General features: G+C 44.8%; 1 protein-coding gene across 1 annotated transcript in view; it reads right to left on the bottom strand.

Annotated features, from left to right (window-relative positions):
* The window catches only part of LOC126527904 (uncharacterized), a 39263-nt gene extending 11938 nt beyond the window's left edge, over positions 1 to 27325 (bottom strand). Inside the window, exons 1-9 of the mRNA XM_072284589.1 lie at positions 27147 to 27325; positions 25629 to 25785; positions 22253 to 22549; positions 18756 to 18950; positions 16842 to 16964; positions 9434 to 9611; positions 4812 to 4844; positions 2650 to 2869; positions 624 to 780 (exon numbers count right to left, since the gene is read on the bottom strand). Coding sequence (XP_072140690.1) covers positions 624 to 780; positions 2650 to 2869; positions 4812 to 4844; positions 9434 to 9611; positions 16842 to 16964; positions 18756 to 18950; positions 22253 to 22549; positions 25629 to 25785; positions 27147 to 27325 — 1539 coding nt within the window. The remainder of the gene's footprint in view (positions 1 to 623; positions 781 to 2649; positions 2870 to 4811; positions 4845 to 9433; positions 9612 to 16841; positions 16965 to 18755; positions 18951 to 22252; positions 22550 to 25628; positions 25786 to 27146) is intronic.
* Positions 27326 to 27695: the final 370 nt, after the last annotated feature.

Genomic DNA, 27695 nt, shown 5'->3' with positions numbered 1-27695 from the left:
GGCATTGCTACAAAATCGCGACCCATGTCATTCCAAGCAGGTGGCGGCTGGTGACATTCTCTCTGTCAGGTATCGGTCGTTCAATCCATGGTTCGTACTGAGAAAACCTAATTACGACATATTTTATCCTCTTAAATGTTGCTGAACTTATCACTCTCCGTTTGCAAGCCTCAACACTACAGACGTTCCAGACGTCTTTTACTATTGTTCCACAATAGATTTATTAACATTGCTTTTACAATTCTTAAATCATACGCTTTGGGCGATGCGGCTACGTTCTGATCTCCAATGAAATCGTTCATAAACTTACAAGACGTGCTCTATGATTTGCGTGGTACATCGTAACCTTACGCATAAACTATATTGTTATTAACAAACGTTTTGTTCCTCCGCATTCACACAAAACCTAGTCTAGGATTGAGAAGTAGTGCACTACAGTTACCATAAAGCTTGTATATTTTTCTACCATTACTTGCTGCTGTATACGGAGTTTTCTTACTTCGAACACTTTATTAAAAGAAAACAAGCTTGCAGAAATAGCTCAAACTTGGGCACTATACAGATGATTTATATGCCGACGCGGACATATGTCGCCTCGATAGATTATCTGTGACTGCACTTACCTCCAGGATCGACAGAAGTTCATCCAGTTTCTCACTGCTAAAACTGTACACCTGTGTGTTCACCACACCGTAGTGGGACACGCCCCGATTCCAGAGGCTGTCAAGGTGAGGGATCGTGTCTTGCATGGAGAGAAGGTCCTTGACACGCCGGCTATTCCTTTACGCGAGAAGAACAACATCCGAGTTGGTACAAGGCTGGGACAAAATGCTTCTTTCTGCATTTTTATGGGGTAAAGCGCATGCTAGACAACTTGTGTAACGATTTGTGTAACTTCCTAAACCTAGCTGTGGAACTGTGTTTTGTGAAAATGCATCGGAGCTGCAAGCACTTTTGCGCTGCCCTATTGGGCAGCGCAAAAAGCCCAGCAGAGCTAAAAAACCCAGTAGAGCAATAGAGCAGCCCAGCAGAGCTCCGCCGCTTCGAAAAGAAGCAAACTAACGAATATTTTCTGAATCTCACCAGAACTTATATATTTGGGTTCTGAAACTATGACTATCGCTGATAGCTGGGGGCTGCAAGTCCCAACATACCCCATTCCTGTACCACCTCGCTGTGACGCCACATATTGTGAATATGTCTGGTGAGGGATGAAAGTTGCTAATCATAAAAATGTTGTAGTGATCAATCAGAAGTAAAGCGCAAATTCAACGCGAATCGAACTGCAAGAAGTATTCGATTCGTATTCGAAATTTCGAATATTTGAACCCCTTTATGAAAAAAATTTTTGTCAAGTAATTTATAGTGTTTGTGATGCAAGTCTGCGAGCTCACATTAATAAACAACTTCTTATTGGTTCGTTCACATTTCCTAAGAAAAACTGGGCTTCCCACACTGCACATGCAATGCTACAGTAAGTAGCTTAAACACAGTGAGTACATGGAGCGGCGCTTCTGGGATTTTTCATTTAGTGATAGCCATTAGGGCTTCATTATTCGTACACTGTAGCCTTAGAAATCGATCGGCGTGAAAAACAACTTAATTAGCTACATTTCGCTTTCTCATTGGGAAGTGATGCATCTGATGCCACTGCGCGCAAAGTGAATACGGATGCAAATAAATAAAGTTAAAAGTAACGTTCACGTAAAATGCTGCACCGAGAGCGCTGGCTCTATCCTCACTGTTATTTGAAACAGAAAAAGAAATGTATCTGAGGTCAAGACAAAGCAGTTCGCCAAATAACTGAAGTGGAAGTTCGCCAAACGGGCTGAAACAACATACATTCGTGACCAATCCGTTAAACTTATGGCTTAAAAAATTGTGTTCGTGTAAGCGGACGCGACAGACGGATGTGCCGTGCGGATGCCCAATGCTTTGTCGTCGAAATTTTCGTAGCGACGGCTTAACTTTTTATTTCCTGCATGTGAATGACAAAAGACGTGCGAAAACTGTGAAAACATCCCTCGTGGTGTTTTCTGCAGCACATCGAATGTTTTTCCTTGTATCGGCTACAACCCAAGTTGTTAGAGGCAGCGTACGGATCTTCGGGCCTAATTCGCACTTGTAGGGTTGTGAAGTTCGGTGCGAAATTATTTGAGGACCACTTTTGAGTCGAGCAACGCAGACGAGATCCTTCCGGCAGCACACTTAGAAGACGGCTTAGAGGCCTAACTTGCAGAGTTATGTCACGCTTGGACATTGGCGAAACATGAGAGGAAGCCATGTTCATCTGCGAGACCAAATCGAATATAACATTTAATTAGAGTCGCTTATACTCAGGTCTTTGGACTGTTGTATTTTTGCATGTCAGATCTTCCTTGCAAAAAATTGCGACCGTAACAGAAATCCTCGCGCCAGGAAGCGCTTTCTTAAAAGATTTGTATTTTCCGCACTTGTTCAGTCGAAGTGGCGTACTGCTGGTGTCTTTATGTTTTTAGTGTTTAGGCAACGGTGCCTTATGCGCTACGATGCTTTCAACTCATAAACTCGCGCTAAGAAATCCCAAGGGTTCCCGCAATATCCCTCTATAGAACCCGCTCTCATTCCCCGACGGAGGTAAGTGCGACTAAGTCGAAATCGGGCACTCACACGTAGTCAAATCCTGCTCCGTATTGCGTTTTAACGCTTTTCGATGAGGCATCAAGGAAGCGTTTCAAGACGTCCGTGTACGGACCGGCCAGGGTCGCACCTCGCTGTTTCTCGAGCGAGTCGAAGAAGGTGTAGTCGCAGAGGCCGTCTTCAGGAAAAATCATGGAGAGCTTGAGTCCATCGCCCACGGTGCAGATCAACGGCATCGGTGGCGGGGGCACTGCGGCATGAAATCCGGCGAGGGCTCGAAAATGCACTTCGCAACGGCACCGATGCTTTGCTTGGGCTTTGTTGGTGCGACTTATTTTCTCATGCATAGCGCCGAATGTTGAGACAAAACAGAAGTCGAGACACACGCAAGCGCCTGTGTGCGTCTCGATTTGTGTCCGTTTTATCTCAACTTTCTGTGCTAAGCACAAGAAGATAAATAATGGACCTGTGCGCAATTATCCCACATGACATTACACCATTTACGCGAAAGTTCTAGATTCTTTCAAGTAATGCGTATAAATATCAAATTAGCGGGGTGCTGATTTCGGCAACTGGGAACCGCGAACCTATGACAGGCGCCCAGCATAGAACTGGCGCGAACCACAAGAACTCGCAACTGAGACGTAGACGGAGCACGAAGACGCAGTAGTTGATCGAATTTTTCTTCAGTTTTGGTGCTGCTTCTGTAATCCAAACAGAGTGATGCACTGAACATGTTGGTGGCTCATAATTAGACGTACAGAACAGGAACATGAAATGAACAAGACCTGCGCTGCCTAGCAAAGCATTTTCTCTCTCTCTCTTTTTAAAGAAAGAGAGCAGCGTGCTCTCTCATGATCACGTCAGCACGTCAGAGCCATAGCGTGCTATATCACGCACTGTTGGGATGTACTCATTTTTCCCATAAAAGTTGCAAGTCAGTGTTGTGCACGTCTGCTCATAACCGTATGGCATTCCTACGCCCTGCGTCTAACCTTCAGCAATTGCCTGTCACGACATAGCGACCATTAATGCTTCCTAAGGATGGATTACGTACTAACGTTCATACGACGAGCGCAGAAAGAAATTTGTTGTCAGTACATCCCTTATCACGATATTTACCCTACGTTTTTCAATGTCACTTTCGTTGAATATGTTTTGCTTTTCAAAACAAACGTTGACGATGCAATCCGCCAAGCGGACCGCTTCATGCCTGAACCATTTCGCCATATAGTTGTGAGTACTTATGATAAGCGCAGAAAAGTATTGCTATAAGTATATAACCTGTGTGAATATTAACCCATAGTATTTGAAGGCGCACTATGATTTAAATGCGAGTTGCTTCTCGAACAAGCGAACATTTGTGAAAGAATGCATGCAACGGAATTGCTCATTACTGAGCGATTTTCGACACAATTCGTTTTCCAGGTACGTGGGAAGCGAATCGAATTTCATAAGGAGAATGGAGTACTTTTTAGAGTGACGATTTTTTTGTTGCGAACCCTCGTGGATTTTTTTCTGTCCGTGGCTATGCGCTGCTGCTGCTTGTGTCATGCGGAGAGGGGCAACTTAAAAAGAAGAAACTTGAAGTACTTGCTCTATGCTGGGATCGAGCCTCTGCCCCCCAGCATAGAAGCCCGATGCTCAGACCATTAGGCCACAACAGCACGTATACTTCTTTCTACCGTGCCGATGCCACCTGCTTCTTTGAGACGGTCGCCGAGTTTTCATGAGGATCATGATTTCCACACTATGGCACAAATTCCCCACAGAAGAGTGGTCAAGAAGCGAGCGATAAAGTAAATAAGAAGAAATAAAAAAAATAGACTGCAATTTAAGAATTGTGACATCGCTTGCACGGGTGGGCGAGAGTTCACGCGCGTGCGCCATGGAGTGCCCTGGAATGTCGTAGGAATTAAATGGACAAACATAGCGTTTATTTACCGCTTTACGAAGGCTTCGATTCACGTAGACATTAAAATGTGCCTTTGATCTACAGGACTTATGGTCCGCAGCCATACATTGCGCACCTGCATGTTAAATTGGCAATAAAGCTAGTGAATTAGGTTTCCACTGAAGTTATAAAATCAGAAAAGAAAACGTGTTTTCAACTTTTTTGTGCACGCGCACTAAGAATTATTAAAGCATGATAGCATGGCTACTAAGCGCTTGGTTATCAATTGAGAGTTTACCTTTCACTGGTGGGGTGAATGATTTTTCGAGACCTGAAATGACACAAGGTAAATCGATACAGTCAGATCAAATATTTGAAACGAAACTTACGCAGGAGCACAAAGTTTCGGTGAGTAATTATATAAGAAGTCACACACAAAGATGTGAGGCGCGCAGTTTCAATACAGCGCGGTGCACCTTCTTCTTGGCGTGGTCGACACGTCAGCCGACGAATAATTGTTGCTTTTTTTTTCTGGTAGTACCGGAGAGCAATAAATGGAGAATGTGTGCTGCCAAAAAAAGGAGGTCTCGAATGAAACGGCTTAAGCGCCAAGTATTCAAGACAGTGGCGTGAGCATACGATTGACCCAAACTTACTCACAATGCACCAGTAAGGAGCAAGTGTAAAAGAACATGCAATGTGGCAGCCCATACCTCATCAAAATAGTACGAGAACTAGGTGAATGTTCACTACAACAAACTAATTACTATGCCAGCTTATTTTAATTGAATTAGTTTTTGCTGGTGCCTAAGCAGCGTACCTTCCTTAAAGTTCTATGCATGCCGTAGAAATGAGCGTGCCCATCTACGCACAAATATAAAGCAAAAGACACCAGTCAGCATATATGTGACCATGCGACAGCATTACCTCAAGCTTAGGACTGATGGCCGTATATATTTTTTTGAACGTTACTTCATTTGCTCCGAAAGCTGGGGATCTAAAGAAGCTGAAGTCGTCAAGAACGTTCTTTCAAAGTAAAAAATATTTTGGGCAAAAAAGAATAACGCAGCGAATCTTAGCGAAAGATACTATGCCGACCGTAACAAGCCTTTAAAGAGTTTAACATGTTGCGTCCAGCAGCCCGCCAGCACAATATGACAGCAGGTCTAAATTAGTCATGGTCATAATAAGGGTATCGAATCGAACCGGAACTGAACCGAAAACCAGAGCTGAACGACTATATTCAGCTCAACCGGAACTGAACAGAATCGTTATTTTTTCGCCTTGTTGGAATCGAACCTGAACCGGTACTTATTGAAGGAACCATTACGAATCTGTTCGACAAACGCACAGTTCAGAAGGGACTATGGACGCTCTGCTAGGTCATGTGACAGGCAAAACGTTGGACAAAAACTCCAAGCCTCCCGCATAGGCTGGAAACGATTCCCGCGCCTTGCAGATGCAAGACTCGAATACCTTCAAATAACATCAATCCAGTTATGACACTGCTTATGTTGATTTCTTGTGCAACCAAGGCTACAATTTATGCGATAAAGAATGTGGGCTCTTCACATCTGATAGCGCATTCTGCTCCAGGAAAAGAATTGGGCTTCAACTTTTCGTTCTGTTCTGATGCTGTAGGCGATCGGCTGAGCTACAGTTGGAATCCAACTACTGCCGAGGAAGCTACAGTACTGAAACTCCTGACGTTCTTTTCGGTGCTACCAGGCCTCACGTGGGACGCGACAATGCTTCGCGTGGAAATTACAAATGAAATAAAGACAAAAAGAAAGCCCACCGTTGAACCTACAGACCAGATGCGTACGCCACAATGAAGTAAATATTTTTCTTTGGAACACAGAATTTTCAGCGAGGTGGAAGCTTGCGCTACTTCGTACATGTAAGTACTCGGAATGATGCCAGGCCATCGGTGCAGGTTGATGTAACTTCGTGTTAAGGCAACTAGGAGAAACGAACCCGCAGTAGCTGATTTTTAACAGCGAAGCTGTTCTTGCTCGGAGTAAAATGGACGGCGTATCACAAAACTCCACCGACGCCCACCGACAGGGACACTGCGCACCGCCGGTCTCACCGCCGCGCCGAGACCTGCGCATGCGCTTTACTTTGCAAAGGACACGAAAGCGTGTGCTCGGCGGCGCCCGGTCAGTTGACGCCATGGGGCGGTCTTGGAAAGTTCGTACTGCCGATGAAGAGACTGCGCATCGCGAAGCTAGACTTGCTGCGATGCGGGAGAAACAACGGCAACGACACGCGGATTCGACCTACTTGGTCGGAGAGGCCGAAGACAACAGGCGGTGTCTACGCGAAGACCCAGAATTACGCCAGTCGAGAGAGAGCCAGGGTCTCTGCGAAGCATCGACGGTTAGGCCAAGACCCTGCAGCGCGGGAGGTCGAGTACGAGTGACGCGGAGCTCGAGCTTCGACCGGGGGTGCCCCAACTCAACCAGCTTCGCTGTTTCAACCCTCGCGCGACCCAGTGCGGGCTCGCCAGTTTTTTTGGTACCGTGCACTATGGCCATAAAATAATTGATCTGCATCAACTAAGCCGCAAGCTACAAAAGTGACTGAAGGCTGCTAATGTTATCGTCGCGTTAAATACAACACTTCTGCAGAAAAAACACCTGTTCTCACGCACTGATAAGTCTAACATGAAATGATATGAACCTGTGATAGGTATCACGCACTGTGGCAATCAATGGTACGCGAAGCGTATCGCAGGTAGCCGCGTAGCCAGCATCGCTCCGGGTTCCGCAGTGCGTTACCAAGTGAACCAAGGCGTTCATGTAAATCGAGTAGGTATTTGTCCGTGACGAGAGCGCTCGTGTGTGTGACGACAGCTTTAAAACGACCATAAGGGTGACGAGGTACAGATTTGTGATGCACAACCTCACTGACGTCAAAAAAGAAAAACAGAAAACGCGATCAACATTACCTTGATTTTTGCTTTGTTCTGTAGCGTTTCTTTTTGGCATTGACTCATCTGCTTTTTTCTGCTCCGTGTTCTGCTACTTCGGCTTTATTTCGTACTACTTTAAGTTTCGTCACCATTGACGACTATTTGCAAAAAATGAACACTATCGTCTGACGCTTTCCAATCGATGCAACAGTGATTTCATAGCAATTTTCGCTCAGAAGTTGTTAGTTTGGGTACCATCATGGTGGAAACCGTTTTCATTTTTAAATTGTCACTTAAGTACTAACCACTAGGACACAAGCGCACGTACCTCATTCAAAATTTGTCCACCACACCATTTTCCCAAAGCAGGTACTTATGATATCTTTCTAACAGTCATGCGGTGGTCACTGAACCTGAGACAACGCACACAATTGAAGGTTTTATCTCCACTCGAGGTGGAGGGTCGTCCTGAACTTGAACAGTACGTGGGGTCCTCGCGTCTTGCGTTAGAGCGCCTGAACCACTTGAAAGGAGTTCTTTCCTTTAGTACATTCTTTCAATAGACCTCTTGGAACGTTTAATTAATTTCTGCACCACGCTTGCCCAGTTTGACGAAAAACTTGTGATTGGTATTTTGTACCGTCTGCTCGTTGATCTCCATTTCGAAGAATGCTAAAGATTTCTAGCACAGAAATCGCATGCAAAAAATTCTGCCTCGCAATACAGCAGTCCGGCTTGTACTAGAGGTCACGTTGTCTTTTTTTTTCAGCGGAGGGAGCCGCGCCCCGCCTGGCTGACTGACTACATGAAATTATAAACGGATCTCACAGATATGCTCGTTCAATAGGAATATCTGCGGAAAATATCATGGCTGGTAGACTTCACAAACAACGTCGACGTTGGAGAAAACGCTATCAGGGCCCTCGTATCTCATGCCTTCATGTTGTCTCACGCAAAGCCCGTATTCACTCCGCTTTTCTAAATAATATTTGCCAACGTAGCTTTCACAATACGTCGCAGCCTTGTCAGTTAAGAAAGCTTATGAAAGCCTTTGGTGCAAAGCGTGAGATTTTTGCCAAAGTACAATAAACGCTCATAATTTTTCTGAAAACCTTGCGCTTGTCGTCAAGATCATGACCTCTCGCGCTTATGGCAGGGAGGCTGCGATTAACTTGATTGTTTATTTGATTTTGGTTTCTTACCTTTCCTGCTTTTGATACCGTTGCCACTGCTACCATCAAACGTATATTTTTACTATTTTGGTGTGCTTTTAGTTTGCCCACTTTTTTGATGACTCACTGTATCAACTTTTGAGAGAGACCTCGTGGATCGGTCCGCGATACGTAAGCGTAGAAATAAACTATTTCAAACTAAAATAAATTTGCAAGTGAGGCTGGAAAGTGTTGTTTCCTAAACCTTAGGATTTTCCGTAATTACGGCCTGTTATGAACCCGTGTGAACCGGTTCAAACCATGACATTTTTTTTCTGCGAAGCATAAGCTAAACCGACCCGCAAAATATGTAGAAGCCTGAACCTGAAACCAAACCGAACCTGAAAACTTTTCGGTTCGCAGTGTGTTCAATGGCGCTGGTTGGTTCATCTTAGAATAAAAAGAGGAACAGCGCAACACAGGACGAGCGAGTAATAAAGAGCACAGGACATAGCGGTTCGACAGCCAGGCCATACCATTCAGCACAAGCCCGCAATATATACATGGCCATTGTTCGGCCTTAACACTCGGCGTGTTCCCGAACTACCAAAACTAAGCGGCCAGCTGAGCGCTTGACGGCTCCCTTCGCAATGCAATAATTATGATGTCCACCGTGAGAGGAACGTTTCAATATGACGAGGCCCAACATCCCTCCTCTCCTTCCCCCTCTCTCTTCTGAACAGTGAACACTTGCGGATCCGTCGTGCCCTTGCGTGTGTAATCTTGCTTCACCCAATGCACACAAGATGCCTAAACAGGAAGAGCCTTTGACCCGTTCGACTTCACACTCACATTCCTCAAGAAGGTTGGGTGAGGAAAAGGAGTCCTTGAAGAAGTCGACCAACTTCCTTAGGGTGCGCAACCTAGCGAAGCTGCCTTGTCCACAAGCGTTCTCGGTGTCCTCCTTCTCGAGGTTGTAGGCCGCTACTCCATACTGCACGCCAGTGTGGTTGCGCTTCGACAAGCAAAGCTAAAAGGAGGAGAAACACATAGATATAATAACTCTGCAGTAAAACAACCTAAACTTCACTCACTACCACATTTATTGTCAACTAAATTTTTAGAACGACATCATTATTAGTTCAATTTAATTTCAATTTTATTTTCACTCTGTCAGAGATTTTCACTCTTCATACAAATGAGATGGAAAGTAAGTCTCAGTTTGCCGAAAAGGCGAAGCATTGATTGCGATAGCAAAGTAATAGGCAGCTATACAAAGCAGGGCTAGTAGGTTTATCGGCCGGGTAAACTAGCAAACATTCGCTTACTAACTAAATTAACAACCATGATGTTAGCACGTACAGGCCAAAATGAGCAAATCACATTCGATGAGCGCTCCTCCGTACTTACCGAGGCGCGCGATTCTCCTCACCTCCAGCATTCGCTTCCCTCGCGGCGACACATAATATAGCCGATTTCTCAGAGGGGACATGTACGCAAGCGCTCAAAATATGCTAACCAGAAGCTTAATTGAATGTTTATGCCTAGTTTGCAGTAAGAGAAGCAACCATAAAACATGTCGCACAGAAATGACAGTCAACTGCAGAGTGGGTCACATACTGCACTCACCAAAATGATAACGCAACGTAAAAAAAGTTCATTATCGAAAGCAAAGAAGCAGTATTAAATACGTACATGTACATAGCATAAGGTACCTTAGATGTCATATTCTTGTAATACTGTTATCGAAGATGAACTGGCTCATTTTCAAGGCGCAGTTGCCAACAGCGTGAGTCACCAATGCGCCTTTGGTGGGGGCTAACTTGGAGGGGCCGGTAGCCTGGCCACGAAGTGCCTGTGAAGAACAGCGACCGACGTCATGGCTGCCCTAATCTTCCTCCTTTCATGGCACCCCTTATGTCAATCTTAACGGTACGTGCCGTTGTCATCTTCTATAATCAACAATATTCCCGGCCGCGCCAAGTCACTCAAGTCGAAAGCCTCTGCACTTGCGAGCTGGCTGCCGTGAGTCCTCGGTAGAAGACAGACACGTCGTGACTAGGCATCTTCTAGTAAACGCTGCCGATACTCTTCCACTTTGAGGCGTCAAACTTCTGCTCGTTGCTTACATTGCAGTTCCAGGTCGTTCTTGCAAAATTAGGTAAACTCCGTCAACGTGTCTTGTTTATCAACAACTGGACCATGATACGAGCCCTTCATCATCCTCCCATCAAGGTCCTTCAAACGTCGCACATGCTATGCAGCCGTTGGCACTTTATTATACGGCGCGCGCTAGCGGTCGTGTTCTGTGAGCATTCCAGTCAGTCCGATCAGTATAGACTGAGGATATTCAAACTTCCGTAAGAGTATTCCTGTCTTAGCTGTTGCTGCCACTATTTGTGGCGCTTTCGTGCGCTGGTCTTTCTGATCCCATTACCGCGATCCCTTTAAGCACTGCTGTCTGCCGATGCCCAACTCATTCTCGATTCGATTTCGCTTAATATCCTGATATTGTAGTCGCTCGATATCCTGATATTCGATCTTTACTATTTTCTGGGCGCTGAACATCTTTCTCGCCGAAATTGGCAATCCGCCTGGTTTCTGTCATCTCCAGTACTGCTGGCACGATGCTGGTTGATTCAAGGGCAAGGCTGCCTGGGCGCCTCACTTTAGCAGACCTCAACATCCCGGTTTTCCAAACCTCATAGTGGCTGTTGTGATGAAGGCGCACCATATGACACATGCACACTCGGTTATTTCGAGGGCTGGGCCTACAGGACGGCGGTAGCTGCAGAAATTTGTCGTCGTGGCTCTGCGAGCCTCGAAGTTATCGTCGAAGTGGAAGTCCGGTGGACGGGCCGATATAATGTTGACTGCTCTGAGGCCTGGGCGGACGGGATGGGCTTCGCGTAACTCCACGGACACCTCCGCTTTGCGAACCTTAGGCCGTCGTGCCGAAGGCCAAAGTGTAAACGGAGCCGAAGTAAAGGTAAAGGGCTCCGGCCTCGCGAACCTCTAGCCCACCCTTGCAGCAGCGTCAGTCCATGGCTTGTCAGTCTCGATCTCAGTCCCCGCCGCAGTGCCGAGTTTCACGGCACCAAATGTGAATAACCGAGACCGACGCCATGGCTGCCCCGATCTTCCTTCTTTAACAGCACCCCTAATCTCATTGATTATGGTAGGTGTCAGCGTCTTCAATAGTCAACATATTCTCAGCCGCGCCAAGTCGTTGAAGTCAACACTGCCTACAGCGACCACCACGTATTCGACACCACCCATTTCCAGAGCACCACGATCCAGCCAAAACCTGAGAATTCTGAAAGTTGACAGGCCGCCTTGGCGTGGGTCTCCTGTCTACAATACGCATAGGAGATCTGTGCTCAACTTAAGAAAATCGCAACCCACCTGTGGGCTGTGCGGTTCAGGGACCCATCGCTAGGTATTGCCGCCGTCGCCCACAACGTGCTCCGAGAGATCACGCATATCGGCCTCGCATGCAAGAGGTTGCATCCTGGCAGTGTGCGTTTTTGTCGGTGCTTTTGTGACTCGGTAGATACTCGTGTTTCTGCTTCTGTGATGTTTCTTTCCAGAATCGGCTAGGAAGCAAAGTCCTTGTTTCCTTGGTAGGAAATACCAAGGAAGCAAAGCGCATCAACTGACTCCCATCGGGACTCTTTCCTCTCAAGATTGTGCCACTGTTCGTTATGACGCTCGACATATGATCACCACGTTTTCTACTGAGGGCTTTGTGCGGCTTTGGACGCCAGCACGGAGGGAAGGTCTCCACACGAAATTACTGTCAAAATACACCGGCCCATGCGCCATACTGACACTTTTGAGTGACGTGACATAGTCATCGCAAGAGTGGCCTTACAGAATCGGCGGGCACGTAAAGCTCATGTCGTGCATGTCGCCCGACTGAAACTTTACTACCATCGGGCGATGTAACTCGCTCGGACAGCTTCAACTGCCCCTCGAGAAGATGTCATGCAGCACGGCGGTAGCCGACCATAGCCAACGTACAGGAGTCGGCGAAGAAATGTTCGTTGCCTGTTGAAGTGGGATAACCTTCCTGTCTTTTGCGATACACTAAAAATCTGTGATCTTGTATATAAGTCCGTCCCATCCTTTACGGTATGTACTAGAGAAGCAAAATTCAACTAGTATTCTTATAGGTCTTGTACTGCCAAGTCACATCTGTGCGCATCTGAAGCATGCGAACCTGATTGCGAAGTCATCTCTAATGTCAATGTGTACTTTTTTTCTCCTGTTGATGCAATAATTTCTTTTGTTCAAATCATTTGTGTCTGCCGTACAATCTTTGCAATGAAGCGTGTTCATTTTAGAATCACAATTTTCCTATCTATGTAAATTTTGTACATGCTGCGTTTCCCGACGCAATAGTCTGTATACTTAAGCATTTTTTTATGGTTCCTTGTAACCCATGTTTTTGTTATTTTGACTTGCAGTGCCGACTTTGTATACACTCACTCCTGCCTGGACTGCCAAGAGGCAGTTGGCAGTATCTAATAAATAAATAAATAAAATAAATATCTTTTGTTCACTTTTGCAATATCATTTCTTTCCTATATTCTTTTTATTAATTTATTTATTTGTACACATATCAGTACTACCAGCTGACTGCCCAGCCTCGCACACAAGCAATGTTGCTTATGCGGGCTGGATCTATAACCATGACATGACTGGCTGTAATAAAGATTATTATTATTATTATTATTATTATTATTATTATTATTATTATTATTATTATTATTATTATTATTATTATTATCATTAGGTGCATGCGCGTAACTGAGCAGCGAAACATACTGAGACTATGCTTTACTTTCCTGGACACTGGAATATGGAGACATTTTTTCATTCACATAGCTTTTCACGTAAGTTTTCCATTGAGATCATCGGTTTACTTTCTTAATCGAGTCATTATAGAAAAGAATGCGAGTTGTATTCGCCCATTACACTTCTTCATTAAGAAACTTTACTAGCACCGTGCGCGGAGTCTTTAGACCAGAAATATTCGAAAACAAAACGCGGGCCTGACGTTCCCGCCCTGACAAATAGTGACGTCATGAGATTGAGAGAGAGTGTCGATTCGCGACCATTATGTACTTGATTGATAAATGATTGAGCTTACCTAACTGAAACGAATAACTCCACCGAGTGAAATTATTGAACTTATAACATGAGCAGCTCCAAAAGAATAAAATGTGTTAAAATACATGCCGTCGTACTAACATCCCGGTGCTGTTGTCCGAAGTGATATCTAAAAAAGTCGCAATTTCATCCTAAAGGCGAAGGATTGATTCGATAGCAATTTATGAGACAGCTATACGTAGTGAGGTAAGTAGTTTTATCAGCTGTATAGACTGCTGTAAATATTCAATTACTAACTAAATGAGTAAGCACGGTGTCACGCGCACTCGGGCAAACAGGAACACATATCACTCGATGACTGCGGACGCTTGCTGTCAGAATGCTGGCGTGGCGAAGAGCGGCAGCTGCGACGAGCGAATTCCCCTTCCCGCTTCCTCTCGCTTCCACTCGAACTAGGTGCAAGGTTGCCAGGCGTGCGAGAATACAGCGCACACGAAAACATCAGCTATCTCGGGTCGGATGATAGCCTTCGAACCCACCACAGATTGCCTCCAAGATTTGGCGGCGCGGGCGCCAGCCGCACCATGCCCAGTCGCGGCCGCAGTAGGAGCGGAGACGCCCGCTACCCTGCTCCCCCCCCCCCCCCCCCCCCACATTAAGCGGGTACGTCTGCCCGCTCCCTTCCTCGTGCGCGAGCAGACGCCGCTGCACCAAGCCGCCATCCGTTCCAGCTCACAATCGCATGCTTTCCCTCGCACCTAGCGCATACGGTGCGCGGCTGCGATCTCATCGCTCCTGGACCCTATACGGAACCTCACGACGATGCCGACTGCGGGAATCAATCCATCAATCCCTCACTCTTTCAATCAATCGATTTTATGGATAAGCAAATTAGTTCAGAAACAGTTGTATACGGTAAGGGGTCCCAAAGTAAATACTGAAGGCGGGACGGTTCACTTGCAATGAATTGTAACTGAAGAAGCAAAGCGAACGTAAGAATACATAGGTGAAAAAATGAATGAGCAGATGAAAGACGAAATAAGCACGCTGATGCCGTATAATAAAAAACAATTTATAAAAGATGAAACAAAGGAGTCCAAAAATACTAACGAAATCTGACACAAAATACCAATACAATGTGTAACATGTAATCGCGATAAGAAATTTCAAGAAGTAGGTGCAGACATTCACAGAAAATACACAGTTAATTAGTACAGTCGTTGTTTTATACCAAATAGGTAGTCCTTTACTTAAAGTTTAAAGACGGAACGGGTGGTACATTGTTTTAAATCAGTAGGCAAGGAGTTCCATAGCGATAGAGCAGAAAAAAGATGAGCTTGTTTTCCATAGTTAGTGGGTATCTCAGGAAAAAGCAGGTTGCCCTTAAAATAAAAACGAGTGCAGTTTGCATTAACCAATATGTATGATGGAATTATTTTGAGGTACAGATAACAATGAAAGACTTTCAAAAGTAACAGACTAAAATTATAAAAATAGGACCGGGAGAAAGGTAGTACGCCATGGTTAATAAACACCGGAAAAGAAATAATGCCAATAGCTTGTTTTTTAGCAGTTAGAAGATGTGAGAGATGGATATTACAGGTGCTGCCTGTAATTAATATGACTGTGATGCAGTAATTAATATGACTGTGAATAAATGCACGATATGAAGTGACAAGTGCTGTGATACCAAAAGTTCTCGCGCGATTGAGTGCCCAAAGTCCGCGTGGGATTTTTTTCAAGAACCAAAAAAACACGGTCTCGGAGTATTAGCTTAGAATCAATAACAAAATCTAAAAACTTAGTACTACTGCTACTTTTGACTTCTTGAGACTGAAAAACGAGGAATTTAGGTTTTTTCAGAGGACACGCAAGAAGCATAAGGCACATTTTCTTTACGTAAATTTTTAGTTTATTTACAATGTACCAATTCTAAAGACAGTTTAAATCTGTTTGAAGGTCGGACATTAGATGGTCAAAGTTGGTATAGGAAGAAAAAAAAATGTATTGTCATCCGCATATATTATGCACTGCGAAGAAGCTAGACATGGAGGGAGGTCATTTATGAAGGTAAGCGATCAGAATAGAGCCTTGAGGAATGCTATGTTTTGTAGTAATTGGATCCAAGTTTACGCAGTGAATAGAAATGCATTGTTTCCTATTGTTCAGAAAACTCCGCAAAAGGTTTGAGGCTGGTCGAGTTATGCCATAATGCTCCATATGTAAGAGGTATGTTGTCAATAGAGTCAAAAGCTCTTGTAACGTCAACGAAAATCGTTTCAGTGTAAGTTACATTATCATAATGCATTTTTCGATTATGTCAGTGAAGTTTGCAATAGCTATCTTCGTAGAAAGGCCCCTCACAGAAACCAAACTGACCATTGGAGAGAATATCAAACTGCGTGAAATATTTACTAAGATGAATTTCAATTGGTTTTTCTAAATCCTTATCTAGAAAAGTAAGCACGAAAATTGGCCTGTAATATCCTACAGGCTTAGAGTCACCATTTTTAAAGACAGGCAATACCTTTGTCGCCTCGAACTGTTGCGGAACCACCCTATTCTTACATACCAACTTAATGTTGTGAGAAAGCACAACAGCAATTAAAGGACTGATTGATCTTGTGACAGCACCATTCAGACAAATGCGCTGCGGTATCTGACAATCAATGCTTGCATTGCTCAAGCTCCATGGTGTCAGTTGACATAGCTCAGTATGAGAACAACTAATACAATTCTAAGTCCTCGGGATATGACAAGAGGAAGAATCGAACGAGTTTCAGCAAGAGTGTAAAGCTTTCCGTTTCTCTTAAGGTTGATCGTTTTGATGGTTGGGAAAGTGCAGTGAATGAAGAGCGTGGACACAGAGACGTGGACCACAGTGTAAGTGAGTAAACAGGATAACGCCGATCTTTGTGTTGTCCTGTTTACATCTTTTCACGTTGTTCTTCGTCTGCTCTCAGTCGCAAAGCACAGCAGACTATCAGCTCGAAGAGACCGGTAAGCGGAGTGTCGCTATACGAAGCCTTCCCGAAATAAGGTTGCACCCAATGACATGATGTTTCCTTATGCTATGTCTTAAAGCTGCCCGTTTCGAATTGAACAGAGAAGCTACAGTTCACCTAGCCACCTCATGCTCACTTACCTTTTGACGAAAAGACTCGTCGTCGTCGTAGGTGAAGAGCCTTCCAAGACCCTTGTTGTACGCAACCTCAGCGTGCAGCTCGCTATCGTGGTAGGTACTGGCGTAGCTCAGGTTCTTGCAGACCTTTGTAGCAATGCAGTCATAAAAAGAACGCACGATAAAGTCAGCAGCACAATCTTTTTCAGTCACCTCTCACAGCTTTTAAATGTTAGCCGCCGCATCCTGTTCAATAGCTAGAGAAAGAAAAACAATCCTTATTCAACAATCGTATATTATTGCTCAATATCAAATCAATAAATACTTCCCTCAGCAGAGGGATTGTAAGCTTGAGCTACAAAGAAGTAAGTGACGACGCCATCATGCAATATCTTAACGATACCGCAGCGATAAAGTGAATTGGGGCAACATGTTCTTTGTGTCAGTATTATTTTATATCGCAGAAGGTTCTAACAGTTTTTAAACAAATCCACGCGTCGTAATGCTTGCAAGCTCCTTGTAGAAACGGCTGAAATAAGAGAAAATTAAACAAACTCTGTGACTATCATTGCACAATAGCGTGCATGTGGGTATTCTTTCTACAAGAAAACGTGCGAAGTACTTTTCTACTGTGATAATTTTGACTTGAAGTGACTTGAAGTTTGAATAATTCAGAACAAGCTTAGAAATAACTATAAAGTACAAATGTTCTTGGCTATATTGATAATGCAAATAAAAATTCGGCTTTATAGAAATCATATTGAAAACTGATTAACAAAAATATTTTGCAAAAATTCTAGTGAAATCTAGGGAAATATATTATTAACTGGCTTAGAAGTTCGGCAGCACTGTGCACACAGAACATGATATGCACGGCAACAATGAAATAGCATGTCATGACACGACAAGAATGACATGCAGGACGTGGATGACGTGGCATATTACGACTTAAACATCAATGATGCGCATGACATGACAAGAATCATATGCATGCTTAACCTGCGTGACGTGACGTGACGTGACATGCCATGACATGACATGCACGGCCACGAGCACCTGCCTAATAGCCCCAGCCTATGCAGGGCATTAAATGAACATGAAAAAAATACCAGGGTTGCTGAAACGTACGACACTGTTCCCAGGTTGGCTCCTGCACGAGCGTGACGTGGCTTTACCGCTAGCTTCGGTATAAAACGGCTGATCTTTGCGCAAACTGCTCTCTTTCTGAGCACACAGAGGGACACTGATTCAGCCTAGACATATTGCTCACGGTTCCGTACATGCGGGATCATATACACCGCTACAATGGTATGCGGGCGGCGTAAGAAAATTACAGAGAGCGCTTGTTCAAAAATGCTGACACAACATGGTACATCGAAGTTACAGGCGGATTTTGAATATGCTCTTATGTTGGCTGCGCCTTCTGACCCAGTTATGTCGACAACAATACTGTCAATGCTTCACCTTTTGTGTTGACTGAAAGCCGAGGTTGCACCAGCAAATATTTTGGTAGTCGATTAGAACACACTAACAGTCTGGAAAGCTCGATTCTACGTACTCGTTAGGCAGTTTTAGCTGAACGTAGGCTGCCAGCGCCACCAAAATTAGTGTACCCTACGATTTGCAGGCAGCTGCTCAGCAAGACCGTTTGTAACCACGCACGTATTACGGCCATGTCGGCAGCGGGATGCAGATCGCTGCTCTTCCTCCGCTGCCGAACCATTTGAGCGAAGTATGACGGTCCTCTACAGTGCCTGATTCAATGAAATGTCAGTAGAATCTAATGTAGGGCGACATTCAGTTAACAGTGTCTGTTGATATGCTGTTTTCTCACGTGCTCACAGGAAACACACAGCAAATAGCTAAACGTTTCAGCATTGCTTGTCATGAAACGTTCAGACTGGTGAATGAACCGAAATAAACGAGCGAGAATTCTACCTCTACGACGCTGCCAAGCTGTGGTCCCGGCATGTCCGAGCACAGCGACAGCAGAGAGTAGTTGCCCGGCCGGTCCTCGACCTGCGGGTCCGGGTAGAGCGGCCGGTACCAGCGGCCGAACATGGCAACCGACACGGCCAGGCTCGCGATGATGCCGCTACGCGCCAAGCCCTCAACACTGCCATGTGCCGCCCCCTGCGCCGTGATTGTGCAAAACAAGTCAACATTCGAAAATCACGCTAGACGTTTCAAGTTACGACTGTGCCAACATTGTCCAATAATTCATCAAAATGGCTTTTCCCCCCTGTGCTCTTAATATCATATAATGATTTCGAATAAAGTGAATTCACTTGAATAATAGTATCGATATACATAGTGCCTTGGTTGGCCAGTGCCTGAATAGGTAACTGAATAGCCAGGTAAATATTACAGCAGCAACTGAGATTAGTGACAGCGTGCTTAGAGCGAGCCAAATCAGTTTTTTAAGCGCTAACTTAGAACGAAATGCGAACATAGGCCCACTACAAGTCTCATTATCATTATTCCGATAACGCCCTCAATCATTTTCTTATTACTGTTTGCAGCTTTATAGAAATCGTTTTTGTAATTGCCGAACGTAAAATATTTTATTGGCTTAAGAGAAAATTAATGAGCCTTGTTTCAAAAGTTCATGTGCGCACTTTCTGGTGTATATAATTCTTGGGTTAATTGATCTAATGAATGAATTTGCTTCTCGTAATGAAAACACTCCCTACGTAATTCATTTTAGGATAACAATGTGCTTATTGTATGGAGACACCAATTTCATGAAAGGCCAGCTACACACTCAAACTGAAGAAAAATACTCGAGTAACTGTTAGTTGTATAGACAGATTTATTTTACAAATCCCTTTAAGTTAGTCGAAATCGTCTAAAGAAAGTCTAAGCGATAATACCGACTCAAGTGGGTGCCTTTAACAAGTAGGCTCAGCAGATCACGTGAGGCATTTCATTATTTGGGCTATATGCTGGCGTGTATTTGTTTTGTGCTACTCCAAAACTTCTTGGGCGCTATAACGCAAAGCTATTCCAAACTTTTCTATTCCAATCCGGCAATCATCCCTCCACAACTGGTCAAAATATTTTCGCCTCTCTGTCACGCAACGTCAGAAATCCGCGAAAACTTACCGCGCCAAAGTGACGTGTACGCGTTGAAGATGAATTACTATGCCGAACAACACTTTCTTTTTCTGAATAGCCGGAGACTGCGCCATTCCGAAAGGAATATAATATGGCTTCCCACCCACTTCTCAGGCACTGGCTAGTCAGACATGCCACAGAGCACGGATTTGTTAGCGGATAATAAACATTTTTGCATGGCACTATAACGTTATCGATCCCTTTCGGCACGTATACGCCATCGCTCCGCCAACTCTTCATTGCTGAGGATCCGTTTTAGCGGCATTCTTAACCTTTTGTTGCACGTCGCCGCGATCTTCCACCAGCAACCAGAAGCTAGGTAAGGGGAAACGGACCAATTGCAGACGCCAGCACCACCCTTCTCATCAAATTATGTGCTTTCACTGTGCTGGCTCGGCCCCACCGAAACCCTCTCCACTTAAGCGTGCTCCTCGCCTCTTGTCAGCCAATTAAATAAGAAAAACCGCTCAACGTAGGCAATGTAATAATTTCCAAAGCAAACAAAACTGACCTCCTATAAACGAAGATAGCGTTGGATTGGGCTGTTCAGACAACACTGCGGGTCACCACCCGATGCTTGCACCGGCGGTTACGTAAATTTGACATCAGTAGATCCAAATAAAAACAAATTGGAACAGTTTTACGTTATAGGGCACCTGGGGCGCTATAACGTAATACTATTCCAAACTTTTCTATTCCAATTCTGCAATCAGCAATCGGTCAAAAACTTTTTTGGACCGCACCCTCTTAACATGTCTGTCACGCGACGTCACGAAAACCGTGATGGCTCCCCGTCTGATATGACGTGTAGACACTGATTATGCATGATTTGATTGTACAAAAGAAAAATAGTTACTTCTTATTCAACCCCTTTTCGCCATTCGCCTTCGGCTGTTGGCCAAAGTTTTCGGGCTGCACCTGACTGTCATGCGACGTCACAAAACCGCAAGAACTCACCGCGTTAAAGTGACGTGTACGCAATAAAGATGCATTAATATGCCGAACAAAACTGAATTTTCTTCTGAATAGCCGCAGGCTGCCCCGTTCCGAAAGGAATAAAAGATGGCTGCCGCCGATCGCTCAGGCACTGGCGACTCGCACCTGCCGGAGATCACGGGCTTATTTGTGTATAATAAAATTTTTCGCGTGGCCGTGTAACGTTTTCGAGCACTTTCGACACGTTTACGACCTCGTTCTGCCAACTCTTCTTTGCTGAGAATCCGTTTCAGCGTCATTCTTAAGCTTCGGTTGCATGCCGCCGCAATTTTCAACGAGCCACCGCAAGCAAAGTAAGGGAAAGCGGACCAATCGCAGAAGCCGGCACCACCCTCTTGATCTGGTTATCGATTTTCAGTGCAATGGCTTGGCCCCATCGAATCCCTCTACAACTGAGCGTGCTCCTCGTCTCTTGTCAGGCAATTAGATAAGACAAGCCGCTCAGTGTAGGCAATGTTATTCGTTTTTCATGCAAACAAAAGTGATCTCCTATGAACGAGGAGAGCGTTTGATTGGTCTGTTCAGACAACCCTGCGGGTGACCGCCCGATCCTTTCGTCGGCGGTTACGCAAATTTGACGTCAGGAGATTGGAATAAAAACGTATTGGGATAGTTTTACGTTATAGGGCCCCTGGTCTCTGATTCAGCTGCCCAATACGTTCTGAATGATAGCACGTTGGTGATGTCGTAGTCTCTAGTTGTGTGTTCTGTATACGTTGATGCGTTTTTTTTTTAATTTTCATTGTGCTGCTTTCCGCGAAAGGCGTTGAGCCGTTGACTCAGCAGTCGTTCCTGTTGACTAATAAACTTTATAAATCAAGCCCATTGGAGCCATAGATGTAGCAATAGCTTAAATGCCGTCTAGAATAGGGACTCCAGCTGTTCACCTAAGAAAAACTTTGTATATCGTGAACCAATAGGACGCGAATTTAAGTGTAAAAGACAAAAAGTGCAATTTTCCACAGATATTTCCTCGCTGCAACGCTCTCTGCATTCTCTAACAGAAGGAGGCATAAGGCACGTCGATGTGGCATTCAAGCTTATACTAAATGTCGCTTCCGTAAAGCACCATTCTCCCGGTATGTTCTAATGTTAACAGCGCTGCTCTGTTTACGTTTGACATGACTGCATAGTTCTGCAGTTATTTGAGTAGGAGTAGTTGGTATGGCATGACTATTTGATGACCATAAATTGCATAGTTGTACGTGTACTATATTGAGAGTACATTTGTCAAGGCAAGTTAGCATTGGTGGCGCAGCAGTTCAAGCTGAATCATCTAGAGTTCAGTTCTGTGCACTTCGTACATATCATATCCAACTCACCAAACTGTGGAAATATATGTCGGACGGAGAATCCAGCAGTGTCGGCGGAACAATCAGGCCGCCCTCGAAGTTCTTATCTTCGACAAAGTAGTGTGCAATGGAAACCACAATGTCCGGAGTATATATCTTCCTGCGATAGTGTGGAACATTGAGGTCGTGAGGTGCTATTGGTAAACATGCGGGGGAAGACTCGGATACATTGATCACAAACAGCTTCACTTCCTCGCTATGTCCATATGTTGCCCCAATACGACTTCCTGCAGGTTTATGATCCCCATGTTGCATCACTACAACGTCCTACAGGTTTATACCTTCGGCGTAGAGGTAGCACATTTTATTTTTATTTTGGTGAGGGCTCATACAATGGGATTTACTTGGCAGCCCCTTACATTATCAGTCATAGACCTCGCGGTCACAAGATTTACGCAGTGTCTACGAGTTCCTTACAGCGTTACGGGAAATCTGACGATTTTACCAAGCGCAATGAAGATTCATCCGCAATTTCAGATATCAACACGCGTGTTGGTGTATATAAGATTATGTTTCTGAAGTTGCACTTAAAGCTTTGTTGTTCCGGTGAGCAAAGGAGATTATCTTCGTCGGCGAATATAGTAATAAAGAACGCAAGAGAACACCTAACGATTGCTAAAGTGGCGATCCTTGCCGAAGCCTGAGTTTCAAGCTCACTTGCTCTGCTTTTGACTGAATAGTTGAGTATGAGAAAATCGCAATCAATCATAAAGACATTAAATATAAATAACTGCAATACAGTCAGGCGCAGTTTCCAGCACTGAGGCACACTAAGCAACGCTTTTTTTGTTCTATTAGCAGACCACCTCCCCTCTTTTCCTCGAGCCCCAACTACCCTAAAAAAAACTGCCATTCTAACGGGAGCAGTGTTGTCATAAAATATGCATGTATACATATCAGCCTGCACTTAGAGTGAGCTGCTTTCTGCGATCACACGTTTGCGCCGTTTGATACATTGAGCAGCATATTTAGGTTGAAATTCCTTGTTGCAGCCACCCATATATTAAGCAACGTAGCGCATCTACAATTTGCTGAGCTAGCGATAGCGAAGGAAATAATCGATGACCGCAGCTACCAAAACGAATGACAAAAACTGAGTACTAAGGCAACATGAAAGCTGAAGCCCCACCGTAGCTCGTAGCAGCTATACAGTGTCAAGCTGCGCATTCGGTGCCTTTCACTTCGTAAAGAACTTCACGTACAGCAGAATGAATCAGCACGTAGATGCAAAATGACAAACGCATTGCTCGGTGAAAGCGCGCGCAAGATTTGAGTATTACTTGAAGAGAGATGCCGTCTCTGCGGTCCAAGCCGGCGTGTACATTTTCGTGGCTAGCGCCGTGAACACTACCGGATCTTTCTGCCGATGCATCAGCACAGACACCATCTGAAAGGCGGAAGCATGAAACACGGTCAAAATAGCATGGCTAAAGAGTTTGCTTTCACAACGTCTACGACAATCAGTAAGAATGGAAAACAAATCACGGTGGTTGCTGATCGATTTCATGCGCTATTCATTATAGCTATAACTAGTTCAGAGACGTATTGCCGTTTTGCCGTTTTCAAGCGGCCCAGTCTTCGCGGCAGGGAGTGGAGCTGAGAAACTGCAGTTCGCCTCATTGAATGACTGAGTGCATGCATATTTTTATGTGTTAGAGCTAGGAATGAGGCAGGCATATGCTGTGCTCAGATTGTTGGACACAAAATGTGGCTCGTTTTGTTGTGAAGAGGCGCCAGCGCTATCGAAAGAGCTTTGCTAGCGTTTACCACCGCTTCCTACCTGTGGACGAAAAAGCAGAGAGAAAAGAAATGCAGCGACGCTTCCGCAGCGTCTGTCCCTGAAATCATGGAGTCTAATTAGTTGTTTATTGACGAAGAAGGTCTAAATTGCCTCCTGTAGTAGCCAATAACCCAATCACAGATGTTTGAAGACTTGTGCCAAAACGGCACAATGATGAAGAAAAAAATCCCGAAGTTTCTGACGTCAGAATGAGATACCAGGGTTGGCTTTCTTGATGGCTATTCTAAAAATGGGAAGGTAGACCTTTAGGTTCTGAAAAAATATTTATTAGTGCATTGAATGAACCAAAACAGAGTTGTGAAAGAAATATACACCAATGTAAACAGTGTTGCCAGGTAACCATTTAAAGAGATTCTAAAGAGAAAGAGTCGGTCAGTTAAACCGATAATGAGTTCATTCAAAACAGCAATTCCTTTACTTTCACTGTAGGAGCTTGGTTGTTACAAAAGAAAATGAAGACCTGGAGCCGAATTTACAAAGCTTTTCGTTCATAAGAGCTGTTTTTCATTTGACTGATCGCCTTCCCTAATGATGTCCTACACCACTATTGGTTGGCAGGAACGCTTTTAGCTTAAGAAAGTTTTGTACATACGGGCCCAGAGTTAAATTTTTTTTATTATCACGGGAAAATCCCAGCGCACGCACACCATTGTGGTATCATGAATTTCAGACTATATTCTCGTAGTCGAACAGTTGTGATGCAGTGAAAATTCTATGTGCGCAGTTGTCAGTTCTTTTAATGAACTAATAAACTGCAATAACTAGGACAAAGGTATACGCTTTCCAATTTTGTTACGTCACGAATCACTGCTGGGTGAAGTTCAAGGCGGCGGCATCACCCATCTTTTCATTCCTGCGCGTTTTCTTGCTTACGAAGCATCTTCTCAGGATATCAGGGGCTTTTTCAGTGTTGTAGAAGCGTAACCAATTAGTACGCATCAAGCTGTTTTTTTTTTAAATTTTCGTGTTCTTGCAGTGAACAAGCGATGAAGACAGGAATTTAATATCAGAAAGTTACGCTCATCGAGTCTGCACTGTGGCTTGCTACTATACGTTCGTGTTGAATACGCAACATATTGTCACGTAGTCGAGACGTCAAAGAACACAGTAGCAATACTGTGAAACACAAAACTAACTTTTATTGGGCGAACCTGTGCCCACAAAAGAGGCTACACTTATAGCACAACGATAGCGGCGAACACGGTCGGCGATCGTCGCAAATCTGATCAGCGGGTCAAGCGCGTCGGCTTTTATAGAGCAGTCGTCGAATGTTCCAGACTAATCGTTCCGACCCGCGTGCCTTCCACAAAGTTCTACACCATTCGCGTCACGCGATGAAATCAGATAACATAAGGTTCGGCGACAACAGACAGCGGATAGAAGCATCGATAACTATCCAGAAACTTCGGATACATGCAGGCGCGTCCCACGCTGTGCGATTACATTTGTTAGGCGGCGAAACGTGGTTGCCCGATACAGATAAATACACGTGTCAATATTAAGGTAAAGAGTGAAAGACGTCAAGTGGGTAAATTTCGTTCGTACCTTGAGTATTTCCAGCAGTGTTTGAAGCTCTTCTGGGCCGTAATCGTGGACAGGCGTGTTGACGTAGCCAAAATGGGACACACCGCGATCGAACAGATTCCGCAGCAGAGCTTTTCCGTCAGGTGACGCCAATGTCTGCTTCGTGTTCTCACGGTTCCTGAAAAGCGAAGTTTATTAATTTCAAAGTTTTGTTACATTAGTTGTAAGGTGATGAACGAAGGTGATCGTACTCGCGTCCACCAAGCTGGGTGAAAGGCTCTTTTTTGGTGTGGCATCGGCTTTTGCCCTCACAGACCACATCTGCAAAGGATAAGCTATAGTGACTGTATGTGTGGTTACAAGCGATGTAGCGAATGTTTCGGATTTCAGAAAAACAAAAAAAAAGAACATGAAGCAGCCATTTAAAGCAGCAAAGTTATGTGTGCTGCCTGCCTTAGAATCGTCGTGTAGTAACAGACAATGGTTCGAGTAAACCGACACATGTTGGCCACATGTGAGCTTACACGTCACCTACGTGTGTTAACTTTGTAATGCTGCTGTTGCAACTTTGTAATGCTGTTGTTGCGGTTGTCGTCATGTTTTATTGCGATGGTAATTATATGGACACTCTTGCCGAAGTTTCGCCGTCGTGGTCGCCATCGCCATCATGTTTCGTATAAAATACAAGTGCGATAAGATCATATTGTGGCACGCGCACGGCATGCTGTAAGTGGGAAAGAAAGCGTCCTAGGACGAGCCCGCAAGCATGGTGTGTCGATATGCGCCCATTATTAGAGGTCATGTGATCAAGCGCGTGCTGAGCAGGCTAGGCAGGTGAGCGCGCATCTACTTATCTAGTCCCGCTGTAGATGCGCATGGCTGTTAGCGTGGCTGGACGCCGTATCTTGAAGGAAATCTGCTGTGCGCGCAAAAGCTGAGGGCGAGCCAAGATGGCTTGTGTCTTCATGCTGCAGTGTACCCTCGCACCAGCTGTTGGAGATCGCGTAGTCTCAACTTCCTGAGACGCGGTTAATCAAAAGGCAGCCCGAAGCATGTGCTCTCTGCGGCCAGTGCTCTACATCACGCTAGCTTTGTGAAACCGAATGTTTATGGTCATCGAGTGAGATCTGCTCATGTTTGTCAGTGCGCGCGTGAGATCGTACTTGGTGATTTGCTTATTAAGTGAGCGTTCCCTGCAACTTACACAGCCGATAAAGCTACAAGCCTTACTTCGTGAAGTTGTCAAATACTTCGCTATGGGTAGCAATGCTTTTGCTTTCCGGCGAAATAAACTTTTTTTCAATGTTGCACCTATAATTTTGTGTCATGAAACGGTCAACAGCTTCTCGAGTTTTCTTTATATGTCCTAAGCATCAGCCCTACAATTTAGAACCATCCTCCTTGGTTAGCAGTGTACTAGCAAAATTACCTTAGTCACAGAACATTTTCTGTTTTTTTTCCTGCTGAGGCTAAATTATATCATCGCGGCGAAATGCGTCGAAGCGTTCAAGCTAGCTTACAGTTGAGCAGCGCACTCACTCGTAGTCGAAACCCACTCCGTAGTCTGTCGCGTCCTGTTGTGCGGCAGCCATCAAGAAGCGAACGAAGCTGCCCTGCGACGGATCCATCAACGGCATGCTGCCGTCCACCTTGTCGATGGAGTCGAAGAAGACGTAGTCGCAAAGGCCGTCTTCGGGAAAGCTCATGCTCGTTCGCATAGTGTCAGCGACAGTGCATATGAGTGGCGACTCGGGTGGGTGTCCTACGAATCAATTCGAGTGGTCTCACAGTTAAGCACGGTATGAGCCAGAACTCAAAGGTTGCTAATTTATTCGTAGGATAGACTATGTAAGCATTGACTGTTGGGCCAGTTGGTGTACCTTGCAGCGTCACTGAGTGCAAAAAAAAAAAAAAAAACAGCGGGAAGAAACGATGTGGATAGGACAGACGCATCCGCCTCTCTGTCCGCCTGTCTGTCCGTCTGTCCTGTTCACATAGTTCCTTCCCGCCCTTTTTCTGCTCAAAGACACTGCATCCGTACGATAGTTGGTTCACGCTCTGAAACTTGTTGCGCTAAGCCGCGCGGAC

Source organism: Dermacentor andersoni, chromosome 9 (genome assembly GCF_023375885.2).
Source record: "Dermacentor andersoni chromosome 9, qqDerAnde1_hic_scaffold, whole genome shotgun sequence".
Classification (NCBI taxonomy): domain Eukaryota; kingdom Metazoa; phylum Arthropoda; class Arachnida; order Ixodida; family Ixodidae; genus Dermacentor; species Dermacentor andersoni.
This window is presented reverse-complemented; position numbering and strand designations above follow the sequence as displayed.